Genomic DNA, 15040 nt, shown 5'->3' on the forward strand with positions numbered 1-15040 from the left:
AAGTGTTCTTGGATGAGGAAGCATTTTAGTAAATGTTTTTCTGACATATGAATAAGCTCTAGGAGAATAAAAATTTAGGGTAAGAGCAAAGCTTTTTAACTCCATTGGATATTCTTTAGTGCATTTGGATTTTAGTAATTGTTTAAAAACAGTTTTTGTAGAAGCAGGCATTGAATCCTACAAAAAATTAAATAATTTTAAAATGTCTAAGAAATTATTACCTATACCTAATTAAAATTTTGAATGGAAAGTTCACATAGATTATTACTTTATATTTTTAGTAAATATCACTTACAGAAAGCTTAAGGGAGGATTCTTCGTCAATCATTTGCATTTCCTTCAAATGTTTAAATAAAGATTGTAAGTTAGATACTCTTTTGTGAAGTCGCCGATTTCGTTGCTGCAAAATTTTAATTTTTTTTTCTTGCTTTGAAATTAATTTCAATACTATATTAAAAGACTGGTGTTTTTTTAAATCATTCAGGTAACATTTTCTCCTTTTTAGAGGAGGTTCTAAGGCTATTTTTTTTAAATTCCTAAAGGTATTGCAGCTCTGTCTTTTAGCTCTGTCTAAGGAGGCTGTTTCCAGGGTAGTTTCAGATGAAGTATCATCTTTTATTGTTTTGATATTAATTTCACTCTCACTTGTGATTTTTCTTTTAGCTGGAGGTTTTCTAGGTTTAATTTTCTTCACCAAACTACTTGGAAAATTAAAAACACTTGGTATAGCTTCCTTTTTAAGTTGCTTTTTTGAACTCCAACCACTAACAACATATGAATCTGGTGTAAAATGCTTAGAACAAATTTTTGAACTTTTTGTTGGAATAAAGTTTTCTCTACGCATGGCAGAAATCCATTTATTTTGTAACAATAAATCTTTTGGAAATCTGTAACATAAAATATAATTAATAAATAAAAAATATTTTTTGCATGTTTATCAAAAAGTAACATATAGCAATATAATGGTTTATAGCAACATATTAGTAATAACATTTAGCAATGTAATGGCAAACATAATGGATGTGGTTCTAATCAATGATATATTCTATTGACAATTCTATAACAATTAAAGTATTAAAAAAAGTTATAAAAAAGATTTATAAATATATAATATTATGTTTACTTTCTTATCAAGAAAAAAGAACTTTTAAGTTTAAGACAACAAATAACACTTATATATAATTATTAAATATTTTAAACAAATATCAGCATAAATCAAAACATATCCTAGGATTAATCAATATTGGCCAAAATTGCAGAAATCCAAAATAAAAATACCATCGAGTCGTTAATAATAGTAATAGTGGACAACAAAAATTATTATTATGACATAATAAAATGACTTAATATGACTACTATGTATAAATATGATAAGCCATTTATCTTTCATCATAATTTAATAAAAGATAAATATTTATCATGTATATAATCGATTATATACATGATAAATAGATGATTAATCATCTATTAATCATGTATATAATTAAAATTAATGTATATAATAATTCATGATAAATTATGATGATATATATATATATATATATATATATATATATATATATATATATATATATATATATATATATATATATATATATATATATATATATATATATATATATATATATATATATATATATATATAGATAGATAGATAGATAGATAGATAGATAGATAGATAGATAGATAGATAGATATATATAGATATATATATATTGATATTTTTCTATATTATATTAAATATGATAATATTTAGTCATATTATAGGTACGTGCGTATCTGGCTTTTTACGGCACCGATTTCAAAGTTAAAAACTGTGACCTTTTTTTTCACAGCGTGCTCGAAGTCGGTGAGGTAAAGATGTATTTATTTGTCTTTTTTTTTAGAATTTTATATCAGCTTAGACTTTATTAGAAAAGTAGAATGTTTTATCTTGAATAAATTATGGTTTTTTTTTACGAGTAATAAATTTTTCAGTTTTTTTATTGCTATTTAAAATTTCGTTCCTGTTCTGGCACTGCATTGATATCGAAGGCATGTTGGTACATATTTGAAATTTTCCAGTCAACTGTATAGATCTATTTTCTATGTGCTTGCCAAATTTCATTAAAAAATATTCATGACCACGTACCGTATTTTTCGACCCAGTGGAGGTACCATTTCCACCTCTTTTAGTGTTACTGTTACTGTTACACTTTATAAAACTGTTTCTGCTGTTGTAACTGTTACTTTTTGTTATAAATTCTGTTGTTTTTTTTACAGTTATCAGTGATTTTCATTCGGTTTTAAAATTTTGTTTCTGTTCCGGAGGTGCATTTATATTGAAGGCATGTTGGTACACATTTAAAATTTTTCAGGCAACTGTATAGATCTATTTTCTATGTGCCTGCCAAATTTCATCAAAAAATATTCATGACCACATACCCTATTGTTCCGCGCAGTGGAGGTATGTATTTCCACTTCCGTTACATTGTGTTAGGGGGAGGGGCGGTTTTTGACATTGGAGAATTCAGTATTTTTGATTTTTTTTTCATTATAATGATATATTTTATAAGAACTGTTATACAAACTTTTTTTTTAATAGCCTTTTACTACTAAGGATATTTGGGTTTTCTTTTTTTAATTTGTTAAATGATGTACACAAAAACTAACAAGTATAATTACGGTGGTTATATATTAATTTTTTTTTTTTGATGGCTAACTCTTTTCACACACCAAAATTAGTTTAAAGGCAAAATTCTGCAAAATAAAATTTAAAATGTTAAAATTAAAAATATATAACACTATTTTATGATGGTTCTGCGTAAAATTCATTAAAAACAAAAACTGCATTTTCTCAGCTTTTTCCATACCCATAATTTACCATATAGCCACCTTAAGCTATATATGATATATAAAAATTATACATATATTTAAAAAATTTTTTTATAGATTAATTGTAATTTTTAAAATTTTTTAATTATGATTAATAGCTGACCCAATTAAATAGTAGTATTATGATTGTTGAATTTAATTTAGTGCATCATGGGACCTCAGAAGAAAACAAATCTATTTTATGGTAAAGCTAAAACTTATTTAGCTTGTAATTTTCCAATACCAGCTCATTTGAATATTGGCTGTAGAAATGGACATGTACTGCATATATTTGCAACTAACAACGATTCATATAAAGTAACTGTAGAACTAATCGGTAAGTATTTTAACATCAAAATTTGTATAAGTCAGATTCAGCAACTAGTTAGAACATCAAAAGTCTTTGTAAACCATTTTTCACGAAATTCGAAACCATTTGTTGACATCTGCAACATGCTCTTTGCATACCAAATAACAACATCTGCTGTGGCACAAACATCCCAATCAATTGCAACCTCAATTGACTTTCCTACATGTTCTTCATTTTCTTCTCAACAAATCAGTGTTTCATCTGTATCGAATAGTGATCACTTATCTCCTTTATCTCGTCCTACTTTAAAAACCTCTTCTCATGAACCACTATCCAGTTTGAGAGCTGACCAGTTGAGTCCCAGAAAAAAGGTTATGAGAAAGAGATTAACCATTTTGGCAAACGAAATGGCAATTAAGAAGAGAAAGCATAAAGAGGATATTAAAGGTTTAAAAGATAAGGCAAAAGCTAGAGCATACAGATTTAAATATCTAAATCAAGTTATTACTCGTAAGGAAAAGATAATTTCTCAACTTAGAAAAAAATTAAAAGAAAAGTTTTTGAATTTACAGTTGAAAAAACTTCAAAATCAAATTTTTTGTTTGAAACAACAGTTGACATCCACGCAAAGAAAGTTTTCTTATCAAATGGCAATGTTAAGCCAATAACTTGCTGAAAAAAATTCTGCAATTCTTGTACTGCAAAATGAAATTCAGAATTTACAGGAAGAGTTGGAGGAAATTAAGCAAGTAACACAAAACACCAAAAATGAAAAATGCTACTCAGCAGATATTAGGAGACTTATATATGACATGCTTGTGTGCCAAGTTCCTTCACAAAGTGTGCCATCTCTGCTCCGTAAAATTGGGGAACATACTGGCTATCGATTTAGTCAAATTCCACATCGTACAACTGTAGAACAAATGATGCGTGAGCTTGGTGTGCTTTCAGACTTACAGGCTGCTGAGATAGCATTTACAACAAAAGATCTGACACTTGGTTTTGATGCAACAACCCAGGAGGGTGTTCATATAAATGCTGTGCACTTGACAACGGAATCAGTATGTATGGTTGTAGCTATTGATCAACTTCCTGGAGGTACAGCTTATGACTATCAGAGTCATATTACAAAGTCTATTGATAATCTTGCTAAGTTATATAGTGATTTCTATCAACTCAAATATACTGACGTAAGAAGCACTATTATTGGGAACATAACAAATACAATGAGTGATAGAGTTGCAACAAACCATGCAACAATCGCAAAGTTAAACCTTGTTTGGCAGAAATCATTAAATGAACTAAACTGTCACCTTCACCCTTTAGACACAATGACTAGCTCTTGTAAATCTTCACTTAAAGCATTAGAGACTTCAAAAGGGAAACTTTTTGGAAGAGACTGCATTGCAGCAAACATTGTTGTACAGCTGAACAAACTTCGCTACAAGGATGCAAAAGGTACTCTAACTAATCTAAATCATTCTTTTACTTAAATATATTTAGTTTTCTGAACAAAATTTTGAGTTAAAATGAATTATTCATTTTAACTCAAAATTTTATTCAGAAACATGCACTATTTATATTATAATTAGTGCATGTTTTTATTTCACACTCTTCTTACAATTGCCAAAATGAGCTTCTTTATGATATTCATAGGTGATCCAAAAGGTTTTGTAACCTTTTTGGACCAACACGAGTTGCCCAGAGGATTGCTACCACGCTATAGAGGCAACAGACTACATATGCTTTTTCACACATGTGGTATTTTAATCCATCATTATGCCATATTGAAGATATTTCTGTGTTCTGGCTTGGCGTTATGCGGAGGTCTGCGAAATAGTTTATTTCAAGACTTTACATCTGAAACAGGTATTTTTTTTCTTTTTTATACCTGTTCAGTTCATTTGATAAAGTGCTACACAATATTATAGGGTATAGAATTAATTACAAATATAGTTACAAATACAAATTACAAATAGTAATGGCACTTGCAAGATTAACGGGGAGTAAAGACTATTATAAACAAAGATTATTCTTTGTTACTAATTCACTTTTTCACCTTAGGTGTCCGTGAGTTGTGTGTTTTAGCTTTAATTGGAAAACTACTTTCTGGTCCTTGGATGACAAAATTTTATATTGCACCAGGTACGGGACTTGACTACATATCTGGCATTCAGATAGTAAAAGATGTTCGGAACACTCTTATTGAGAGCAGCAAGAATCCTTTATCTCTACTTAAACGAAAAACTGATTTCTTTGGTAATGATATTGAAGATGTAGTTTTTGATTTAATAATCAGCTTTTGCCCAGTAACTGATGAAATGAGTAAAGCATTAGCTGACTGCCTTAATGCAGTTATTAGCGTCATTGACAGGCAGTACAAGCGGCAATTTGAAATGAGTTCTAATGATCACCTTAAAGACCAGACTAAGTCAGCTAGGCTTCACAACATTGATTCAGAAGAACTTATGGGTATGTTTAGCGCTGCAAAGCACAAAGCTCCAAATGCCACTCTTTGTTTTCTTTCTTCAAAACTTCGTGCTTGCAAAAATAAAACAACTGCACTGCTATGCAAAAAGCCAAATGATATTCAAAACAAGTTGATATTATGGGCTATCTCTAATGCCAGAAAAAAGCGGTTTACAAATATGCAATGTCATAATGACCTGAAGTTAGAATTGATAAAACGAATAGCAGATAAAATTCAGAAAAAAGAAAACAAAGAACGCAAAAATGTAGAAAAAATATTAAAAAACTGCATGCCTGATCAGGTAAAAGAAATGTTTCCTGACCTAGAAAATAATGAGGCCTCAGATATCGAAGAAATTCTTATTGGAGCTTCTATTGGAAGAAGTATTTGCCACATGTGGTTCGATAATGCCACTAACACCCAGGATGTATATTATGGCAGAATTGTTGGCATTAAAAAAAAGAAAAGTGATGTATATATAGTTTCTTATTGAAAACCAAAAGAGAATGAAAATGATGATGGTGTTGAGTATGATGTGAGCAAATATCAACTTTCTGCAGACATAATAAGTGGTGATATGGTGATAACATAATAGAAATGTGTAATAAGGTATATGTTATTTTAAATAATAGTATGTTTTATAAACTTGCATTAATAGATATTATTTACAGATAGTAGGTTATTCTTTATTTTTTATAATAAATTTTACAGTGCCTAATGTATTTCATATTCTCTACCCTCCCCTTTTTTTAAGATAATGAAAAGATTTATAATTATTTAATTTCTTTTTATGTATACATATATGTATATACATATATGTATATAGAAATGTAATTTTAGGTAGTCGGTTAGTTACCGATATCCAACAACCAGGGTTGACCTGGTTGCAACGAGCTATGGGAAACCAAAGCTCATTTACTATTTGACATAAGCAAATTGCCTGGCTCATGACAATTAATGTTAATCATAATGATGGCTATACATTGTTTCTACCCAGAAAGACAGACTTTTGCTTGCATGGATTGAGAGATGTAAGTGTTTAGTTATAATAAATCAGTACACTCTATGCAAATGGCATATGCCATTACCAGATAGTTACGCTAACACAATATAACTTTCTTTTCATTATAACTTATAATCAAATCTATTGTATTTCAGGTTAAAAAGTATTGAAGGGTCTACTTCTATCGATTTTTCTGTTTGGTAATGGAAATGTGTTGTGTATCAGGAGTTAAGTGATTTTTAATTCTTTTTTAAGTTCGGAAATCATTCTCATCTTCTCTAATTTGTAATGGGTTTTTCAGTTATTGTGCTAAATATCTAATATAATTTCATTTATCTTTTATTGCAAGGTTTTAACTATGATGGCAGCTTGCTACTGTAGATGTTTATCTTAAAGACCTCAAGATTATATTTATTAATTCAGTAATAACAGTTACAGGTTAATTTATTATACATTAGTTAATTGTTAGCCTTAATTTTTTTTTAAATTTCATATATCTGATATATTTTATCTTATGTATCATTGGAAGGTTACGCAACATGATGAAAACCACACGATTGCTTCGATGGATGTTGATCTTTTTCATATCAAGATTAAACCGGTTCATATTTTGTTAGAGATTGATTATGTTTATTAATGCAATAATAACAGTTATATATTTATTTATTATCCGCGACATAAGGCATCATAAATAGGTATAGCGATATTAATTTAGGGGTTTACTTTATTTTAGATATCATTGGATGTGGTTTCTTTGCGTACTAAAGAATCGACTCTTTCTAGCTATTGATGACACAGTTTTGTTTGCTTCAAAAACTAGGCTTTCTTCAAAGCCACAATTCTGTTAAAAACATTACTAAGCAAAAAAGAAAATCATTATTATAGTCTAAATTTTTTGTTAATGAAGTATGTTTTTAAAAAAATTACTTTTATTTTTTGCGGTTTGTTGGAATTTATATATAGTTAGATAGATATAAGGACTACGGAAGGGAAAATGGAGGAGAGCCGTGGTGGACAACCCCCCCCCCCACTCCATTGTTTAGATGAATATATTTTTGTAGGTTTTTAGTTGAACTATTTGGTGTTTTATGATTATTTTTTTGTATTCCGGCCCCCACTGAAATATCACGCCTTTTCCGATGTTATATATGTATATATATATATCTTTTTTGTATATATATCTTTCATTGAAATTCATTAGTAACGATAAAAATAAAGCGAAAACGCAAAGGCTTTTAATGTATTTAAAGATCACCTAAATGCATTTAAAGATACACTATAGAAATCCTAGCCTTGGTGCATATTTAATAAAGTAAATATATATACCCTTAACCATATATATATATATATATATATATATATATATATATATATATATATATATATATATATATATATATATATATATATATATATACATATATATATATATATATATATATATATATATATATATATATACATATATATATATATATATATATATAAAATAGTTGTTAATATTGCTTAATTAAAGTTTTGTTATAAATTTTACTATTACGTTTTAACCATTAAAAATATTTTGTTACTTAAATTCGAAACTTTTTTAATTACGTTTTTTAATCGTTTTGCACATTTCACTATGCAAAATCAAGCGCAAATTAACAATGATTCTATTACAAAGCTGCCGTTAGCCGAACGCGAGTTTTATACGTAAGTTGCATTTTTCTTAAGCAATCCTTCATAAAAAATAATGTTACTTAAATGAGCATAACTTTTTTTGTAATGATTCTTTTTTCATAATGTTTTCACCATTTTATTGCAAATTTGAAGCTCTTTCGAACCATATATAAAACTTGAATAAATAAATGGTTTGAAATTTTTACACACATACCTACATATTATTAATATGACTAAATATTATCATACCTAATATTATTAAATAATCAATAGATAAATAACATCAGAGTAGTCATATTAAATTATTTTTTATTTAAAATAAACTCTTACCCATGAAATGATATATCTGCACCGGCTTTATGTCTTTCTGTGCAGTTATATGCACAGCAAGAATGCACCATAGTTGAAGATAATCAAAAAATATAATGCAAATGCAAGAGCAAACTTATCATCGAAAAAAGTTTTTGCCACAAACTGACGTCATGCGCAAACTTTTTTTTTTGGCTTCACTTTAAGATTAGAATTATTAGGCTTAGGCCGGGTCTATAGTTTTTAATGGTCTAAGGATGGCGTAAATGCTCACTATGTTTTATGGGTATGGTGTTTATAATACTTAAGTGTTATATGTATGTGGGCCTCATATGACAAATATCTAAGCAGTAATCACCTAAGTGGTAAATACCATAGCCACACGCGACCTACATTTATACTATTCCATAAAATGAGTGTGGCTATCAATATATAACACAATTGTCAAGATAGTTTTTCAAAGTAGTATTTTGGAGCAAGTTATATAGATTAAAAAAAGAATTTAGCAATTGAAGATAAAATTATACTTGGTTTTTTTGAAAACTGGTTAAACCAAGTGGTTAAAGTAAAACTGGTGAATTTTCACCAGTTTTACTTTAACCACTTTATTCACCAGTTTTACTTAATTGAATTAAAAAAGAATAAGCTAAATCTAAACATCTAATAGTAAATCTAGTCTTAATAAATTTGATTGTGTATATTGACTATGCAAAAATAATAAGCAGACATGCTTTCATAATTAGTCAATCTAATTTTTTAGATTGTTAAAAAACACCTTTGAGTTTACTCTGTAAATTTAAAGGTTTGTTACCAGTTTATAGTCGTAATTATGAAAACTCATCTGGTATAGAATCAGATGAAGCTAATGGCTTAAAAGATTTATACTTAAATGTTGACAATGATAACAAATCTAAAATCAGACAAATATGTAGATAAGTTTACTGATGGTGATAACAATAAATAAAGTTATGAAATATACACAAAATATAGCATTTAATAATTGTTTTTCTACAATATATATATAATGAATAAATATGAAATAAAATAAAGAAGTATAGGGTTTCTATCAAAAACTTTGTAGGCTGTAGTTTTTTTTTAATTTAGCAAAAAGGGGAGAGGGAGTTAACTGCATCTTTCTCACTATGCCTATGTGTCAGTCTAAACACATAGTTAGAAATACTATTTTATGGCATTAATCGTTTCAAAGCTTAACATAAATGCAATAATGCTTTTGACCACCCATTTTAATGGAATATTATCACTAATTATAAAAGTTATATTTTTTTTAAATGCAACTGGAAAATGCAAATGCAACTAGCACTTATTATGTCATATGTAGTTGTCACTTTAAATATCCATTTGGGTGACAAAAAAAACACAACACCATATCTAATTCTTTTCTATACCCCTCAGTGTTATTAAAACTGTTTTTGTTTTGTTTTAAGAACTAGTATTAGCGCTAGATGTAGAAATTGCATGCTTTTACAACTAACTATTATTTCAAATTTTTCTTCTTTAATTATCAATATTTTTTTTACTTCATTTTTTTTACATCTAAATCATTTTGAAAAATAAAACATAATATAAAGTTCAATTTTCTATTTAATTAATAGTCTAATTGCAAAAAGTTTTACAGCAGTTTTGAACAATTTTAAAATGTTAACAAAATTACTATTAAAAAATTGCATATACAGAAAAAAGGCATAGTAAATATAATTTCAGAATGGTAAAGGTATTATTTAATATATTATTTTGTAATGACATCAATTAAGTTTAATATTTGTTTTTAAATTAAATATAGCTAAAATATAAACACTAAACATTTATGTAATTCTAACATATAAACATAAATATGCAATCAATTATTGAAAGAATTTGACGTGACTTGTTTTCTTGTTGTCTTTCTTTGAATTGACTTCTTTTGACTTGTTTTGATCCCTTTATCTTCTTAAATCTTCCTTTTTTTTACCCTCAGAATCAGCTTCCAAATGATGAGTTACTTTTAAGACATCAATATTTAATTAGCAAAAGTATTTATATTAATTTTCTTGTCCTATAAGGTCAGATTTTAATATGAAATGCAAAGAAAAAACAATGCATTATCAAGAAAATCGAGAATCATGTCTTCTTGTAAAATTAGCGAATATCTTGTAGTCTTGTGGTTTTAAAAACTATATTATTGGAGGGTAAAATATTATCAAATTTGTGAAAATTTACAAAAAATGGGTATCAATGACCAAGGGAAAGTTGGTAGTTAGGAAGAAAGACACCAAAGAAAAGTTAGTTAAAGAATTGCAATCAATCATGGAGGCTCTTTTTAACATCGGAAAATCCAACATTAAAAAACTTATACAACTTAGTCAAGATATACCAAGAAAAAAAGAGAATAAAGAGTCAGATTTAGCATTTTTGGAAGATCAGAAAAATGCTAAATAAACATTTAAGCAGACATACAGAAGAACTTGAAGCAAACAGCTTATAAGCAGACATATAGAAGAACTTGAAGCAAAAATTGGATGTAGGGATATACTGTAGGTATGCAGATTATCAGAAAATAATATCAATAGAGATGATGGAGATGCCTAAAATTATAATGATGAGAACTATGATTACTTGGATTGTAGTTCAATTAAAAATACTGATGAAAATTATTTATATGATAAAATCGATATCTGCATCAGGTAATTTTTATCATGAAAATGACTAAAATGTGTATTGTTACATGCGTGTTGTTAAACTTTTTATCGAATAAGCTATGAATGTACTTTTTAATTTATTTTTTTTAGTATTATTGTAGGTCTTTCAAATCTAGTATTAATGGTAGGTAATACAAGTAACAACTCTGATCAAGGGTAGATCCATAGGGAGGAGGCAATAAAGGCGATGAGGGCAATATCCCACCTCCCTCCATTAGATATTTTTTATATTTATATATTTAGCAAAGCATGTTGTTTGAAAGCAGGAGAAAATTATGGAGGTAGTTTAAAAGTGATAAGAAATTTTAATAAATTTGTGAGTGCAAAAAAAAAAAAAAATTGGACTGTTGAAACATCAATATATATTACATAATTTCATAGTTACATAGATTAAGACAGTGTAAGACTAATATTCTAAAAAATTTAACCAAAAAAGTTTTGTGAATTAAACCTGAAAATTGCCCCCCCCCCCCTCACTTAACTAAATAGTTTGGATCCACCAAATCAAAAAAATCTAAAAAAATAGCCCACCTCCCTTAGATATGAAAAAATTAGGATAAACAGGGGAACAGTCAAATTGAAGCATTTGAGGATATTCAAAATCATGGAAATGAAATTGGACAGAATTATATCAATTAAATAAGAAGGAAAAATCTTGCCCTTCATTTTGACGACAAACTAATTAACAATTTGTATAAAGAAATCCAACGGTTACAAGAGATAGAATTGCTGTGTAAGGAAAACCAATAATGATTGTGAAACAGTAATTGTTTTTGGAATTATTCCCTCTAAGATTAATTCAGCACAAAGAATTCTCACATGAATGAAATATAAAACTGTAGCACTTGCAACCGTACTTACAGTGAATCAAGTTGATTCACTTAATTTATGAGTTTCTCAGATTTTAATTGATTTATCAATGGAGTCTGATAGCAACACCCATATACAAAAAAAAAGGAAATACGAATAAAATAAGAATATACCTGAAAGAAAAACTGGCGAAGATTGCAACTAAGCTAGTATTTGTTTTTGTTTTTACTGTTATTTAACAGACACATAATATTTTTAATGCCCTAATGGCTGAGCCTTTTGCTAAAATAAGTAAAAGTTAAAGCTACAAATTTGTAGGTATACATACCTTAAAATATAATTTCTAAAGTACTAGGGTTATCAAGGTTTTCTTGCTATAAAAAGTTGTTTAGGTCTACAAAGGAAACCTACCTAGTATAACCTAAATAAGGTAAATTTTGTATGACCTAACTTTTCCTAAAGTAAATCCTATTTTATTTATTCTATTCCTAACCGAAGTAATTTAACTCTTTTTCCTTGTCTTTGAATTTTTTGGAGTACGCTTTACTAACTTATTTTTTTTGCTTTTTTAAGGTGCAGTGGAAAGTGTTTTGAAGTCATCGGAGAAGATGAGCGACTAAGGGCATTCAACAAGTTTATTAGTCTCAAAACTAAAAACGAACAAAGTTGCTATCTGCAGTCGGTAATGTGTACTGCTGAGGTTAGACATAGGAGAAGGCGTAAGCCCTTTAATCAGTCTTCAAAGCCAGAACAAGGTGTAACATTTTTTTATGAAATATCAACACCATCTGGAAAACACCAGGTATGCAAATTGTTGAATATTCACTCTGTGACAAGTGATAGATTAAAAGGCTGGGGAACCTTTTAAAGACAGGACAACTCGCTTGTGATGAATATGGACAAAGTAATTTAGGAAATGCTAAACCTGAAAGTGTCATAAACATGGTGCAAGAGCACATCTGCTTATCTGACTAAAATAACTCATTATGGTAATACTGAAAAATATTTTTTTAATGAATAATGTTCTGTTTATGACATGCACAAGGTATTTTAAAAGAAGTATTTTGGAATCATGCTGCACATGTGATGCGTTGCAGGTAAAAATTAAAAGTAAATATTTAAGCAGCAAAGTTATGACTGCTGCATCTGCTGAGAAAATGGTTCATATTCGCAGAGCCAAAATGTTTTCCAGAAAAATTAAAGAAATCGCACAAAAATGTCAAGATGATGACAAAATAGGAGGGATTTGTATAGATTATATGCAAAATTTGCAACTTCCTTGCATACCAGTTCAAAAATTTTTTTACCTCAGGCAGCTGACCGTTAGTGTTTTCTGCATACACAACTTTAGAGATAATAGTGTCAAATTTTTTTTGTGTTATGAAGTGGCTGGTGCAAAGGGACCTAATAAAGTTTGCTCTTTTCTATTAAAATATATAAAGTCTTCCTGCGATGATGTAGAACAGTTGCATGTGTTTTCTGATGGGTTTGGGGGCCAAAACAAAAACCACATCCTTGTTAGGCTATGTTCTGCACTAGTATAGCTAAACAAGGTTAAGAGTGTTGACCAATATTTTCCTTTGAGAGGTCACTTTTTTCTTCCTTGTGATCGGGACTTTTCTGTCTTGAAAAGAAAAATCTGGAAAACTGATAGGATTTATAACTTAAAAGTGTATAATGATTGGATTTTATCATCCTCCAAGAAAAATACATCTTCTGATATCATCGTTAAAAACGCTGGCATTGCTGATTTTAAAAACTGGTGGCCTCAATTTTATTAAAAAAAACAATGGTATTTGATGAAACAGCTGGCTGCAATGTGTCCAGGAATGAAAAAGTTACATCACTTTTAAATAAAAGTTACAGCGCTTTTATGTATATGAGCCACAAAACTGAAACAAAGAGAAAAGTAATTTGCAGAAAATATATTGATGGACTTCAGTTCTAAATATTCTCTTTGAGAAATTCCAATCATTTAGTGCTGCCTTTCCCTACAGCCCAAACTTATCCGGATGGAGCGATCCCAATCAATACTAAAAGGATTGCTGACATTTATAAACTTATGCCCTACATTCCTGATAATGAAGATATTAAAGAGTTTTATGACCAGATTCTGACTTGGCCATCTGTAGACAAAGTTGGTCCTGAGTTTGAGAAAATTTATAAGGTAATGTTTAAACTGTCGTTTAAACATTACCTTATAAATTTTCATCAAATGGACATTATTTTATTTGTAAAATGTTTCTTTCAAGGTACCAAAAGTATTATATTATACATAAATATGAGTTTTTAAAACTGAGTTGTTGATTTTTGTCTTTATTTCTACAAATCCATACCTAAAAATAACTTTTTTTATTTTTATGTCTGTTCATTTCAGAAACAACATTAATCAGTCAAATAAAAAACCCCTAAAAAGATGTAAAGTAAATATTTTTTTTAATTTTAATACCACTTTGTTTTAGTATATTTGGTAATTTTTTGAAAATCATTAACACTTTTTATGAAAAATTAAAATATTTTTACTCATTTCGCAAAAATTGCTTTTTTTTGATTATAGTGTTTCTGAAAAGGCCCATTCATTTAACATATATAAGGAGAAAAATATATAACCCCATATAAAACCCCAAGCTTTGTTGTGGGTAAGGGTAGCATCCTTGGTTTTATAAGGTGTGAATGCGTTTCCATAATGTAAATTTTTTATTTTAATATGAAATGGGAAGTTTTACAGATAAGTTGTTTCTTTATGATACTACAACTAGAATTATTAACATCCTGTTTTACACACTTATGAAAAAATGCAAAATGTAAAATGCATAATATTTTTTTGCTTGTAACTTATGACTTTAAAATCAAATAAATTAAGAATTATTCTTGAAATGAATTTTTTATTAATTTTATAAGAAAAATTTGAGATCAGTACATAATAAGAA

At 28.3% G+C, this 15040-nt stretch overlaps 2 protein-coding genes across 3 annotated transcripts; one reads left to right on the forward strand and one right to left on the reverse strand.

Moving 5' to 3' along the window:
- Window positions 1-219: 219 nt before the first annotated feature.
- Window positions 220-8805, reverse strand: LOC136090289 (THAP domain-containing protein 1-like). Its single transcript, XM_065816599.1, has 2 exons — window positions 8626-8805; window positions 220-887 (listed from the first exon to the last, which is right to left on the reverse strand). Exons 1-2 carry the CDS (start codon window positions 8694-8696, stop codon window positions 278-280), a joined length of 681 nt encoding a protein of 226 aa, XP_065672671.1. The 5' UTR covers window positions 8697-8805; the 3' UTR covers window positions 220-277.
- Window positions 1767-7525, forward strand: LOC136090288 (uncharacterized). 2 transcript variants are annotated; one of them, XM_065816597.1, is made up of 9 exons: window positions 1832-2153; window positions 2263-2446; window positions 3019-4621; window positions 4820-5032; window positions 5228-6242; window positions 6474-6664; window positions 6792-7058; window positions 7166-7237; window positions 7370-7525. In XM_065816597.1, exons 3-5 carry the CDS (start codon window positions 3976-3978, stop codon window positions 6124-6126), a joined length of 1758 nt encoding a protein of 585 aa, XP_065672669.1. In that variant the 5' UTR covers window positions 1832-2153; window positions 2263-2446; window positions 3019-3975; the 3' UTR covers window positions 6127-6242; window positions 6474-6664; window positions 6792-7058; window positions 7166-7237; window positions 7370-7525. The 2 variants fall into 2 exon arrangements, with proteins under 2 accessions (XP_065672670.1, XP_065672669.1); XM_065816598.1 differs by lacking the exon at window positions 2263-2446 and having other exon boundaries at window positions 1767-1854.
- Window positions 8806-15040: the final 6235 nt, after the last annotated feature.

The sequence above is a fragment of the Hydra vulgaris genome, chromosome 13 (genome assembly GCF_038396675.1).
Source record: "Hydra vulgaris chromosome 13, alternate assembly HydraT2T_AEP".
Lineage (NCBI taxonomy): Eukaryota > Metazoa > Cnidaria > Hydrozoa > Anthoathecata > Hydridae > Hydra > Hydra vulgaris.

Coding starts and splice junctions, on each gene's coding strand:
- LOC136090289 (XM_065816599.1), bottom strand. CDS start 8,696: ATGGTGCATTCTTGCTGTGCATATAACTGCACAGAAAGACATAAAGCC. Junction 888..8,625: donor GCAGATATATCATTTCATGG/GTAAGAGTTTAT, acceptor TTTATGTTACAG/ATTTCCAAAAGATTTATTGT.
- LOC136090288 (XM_065816598.1), top strand. CDS start 3,976: ATGCTTGTGTGCCAAGTTCCTTCACAAAGTGTGCCATCTCTGCTCCGT. Junction 4,622..4,819: donor TCGCTACAAGGATGCAAAAG/GTACTCTAACTA, acceptor TGATATTCATAG/GTGATCCAAAAGGTTTTGTA. Junction 5,033..5,227: donor AGACTTTACATCTGAAACAG/GTATTTTTTTTC, acceptor TTTTCACCTTAG/GTGTCCGTGAGTTGTGTGTT.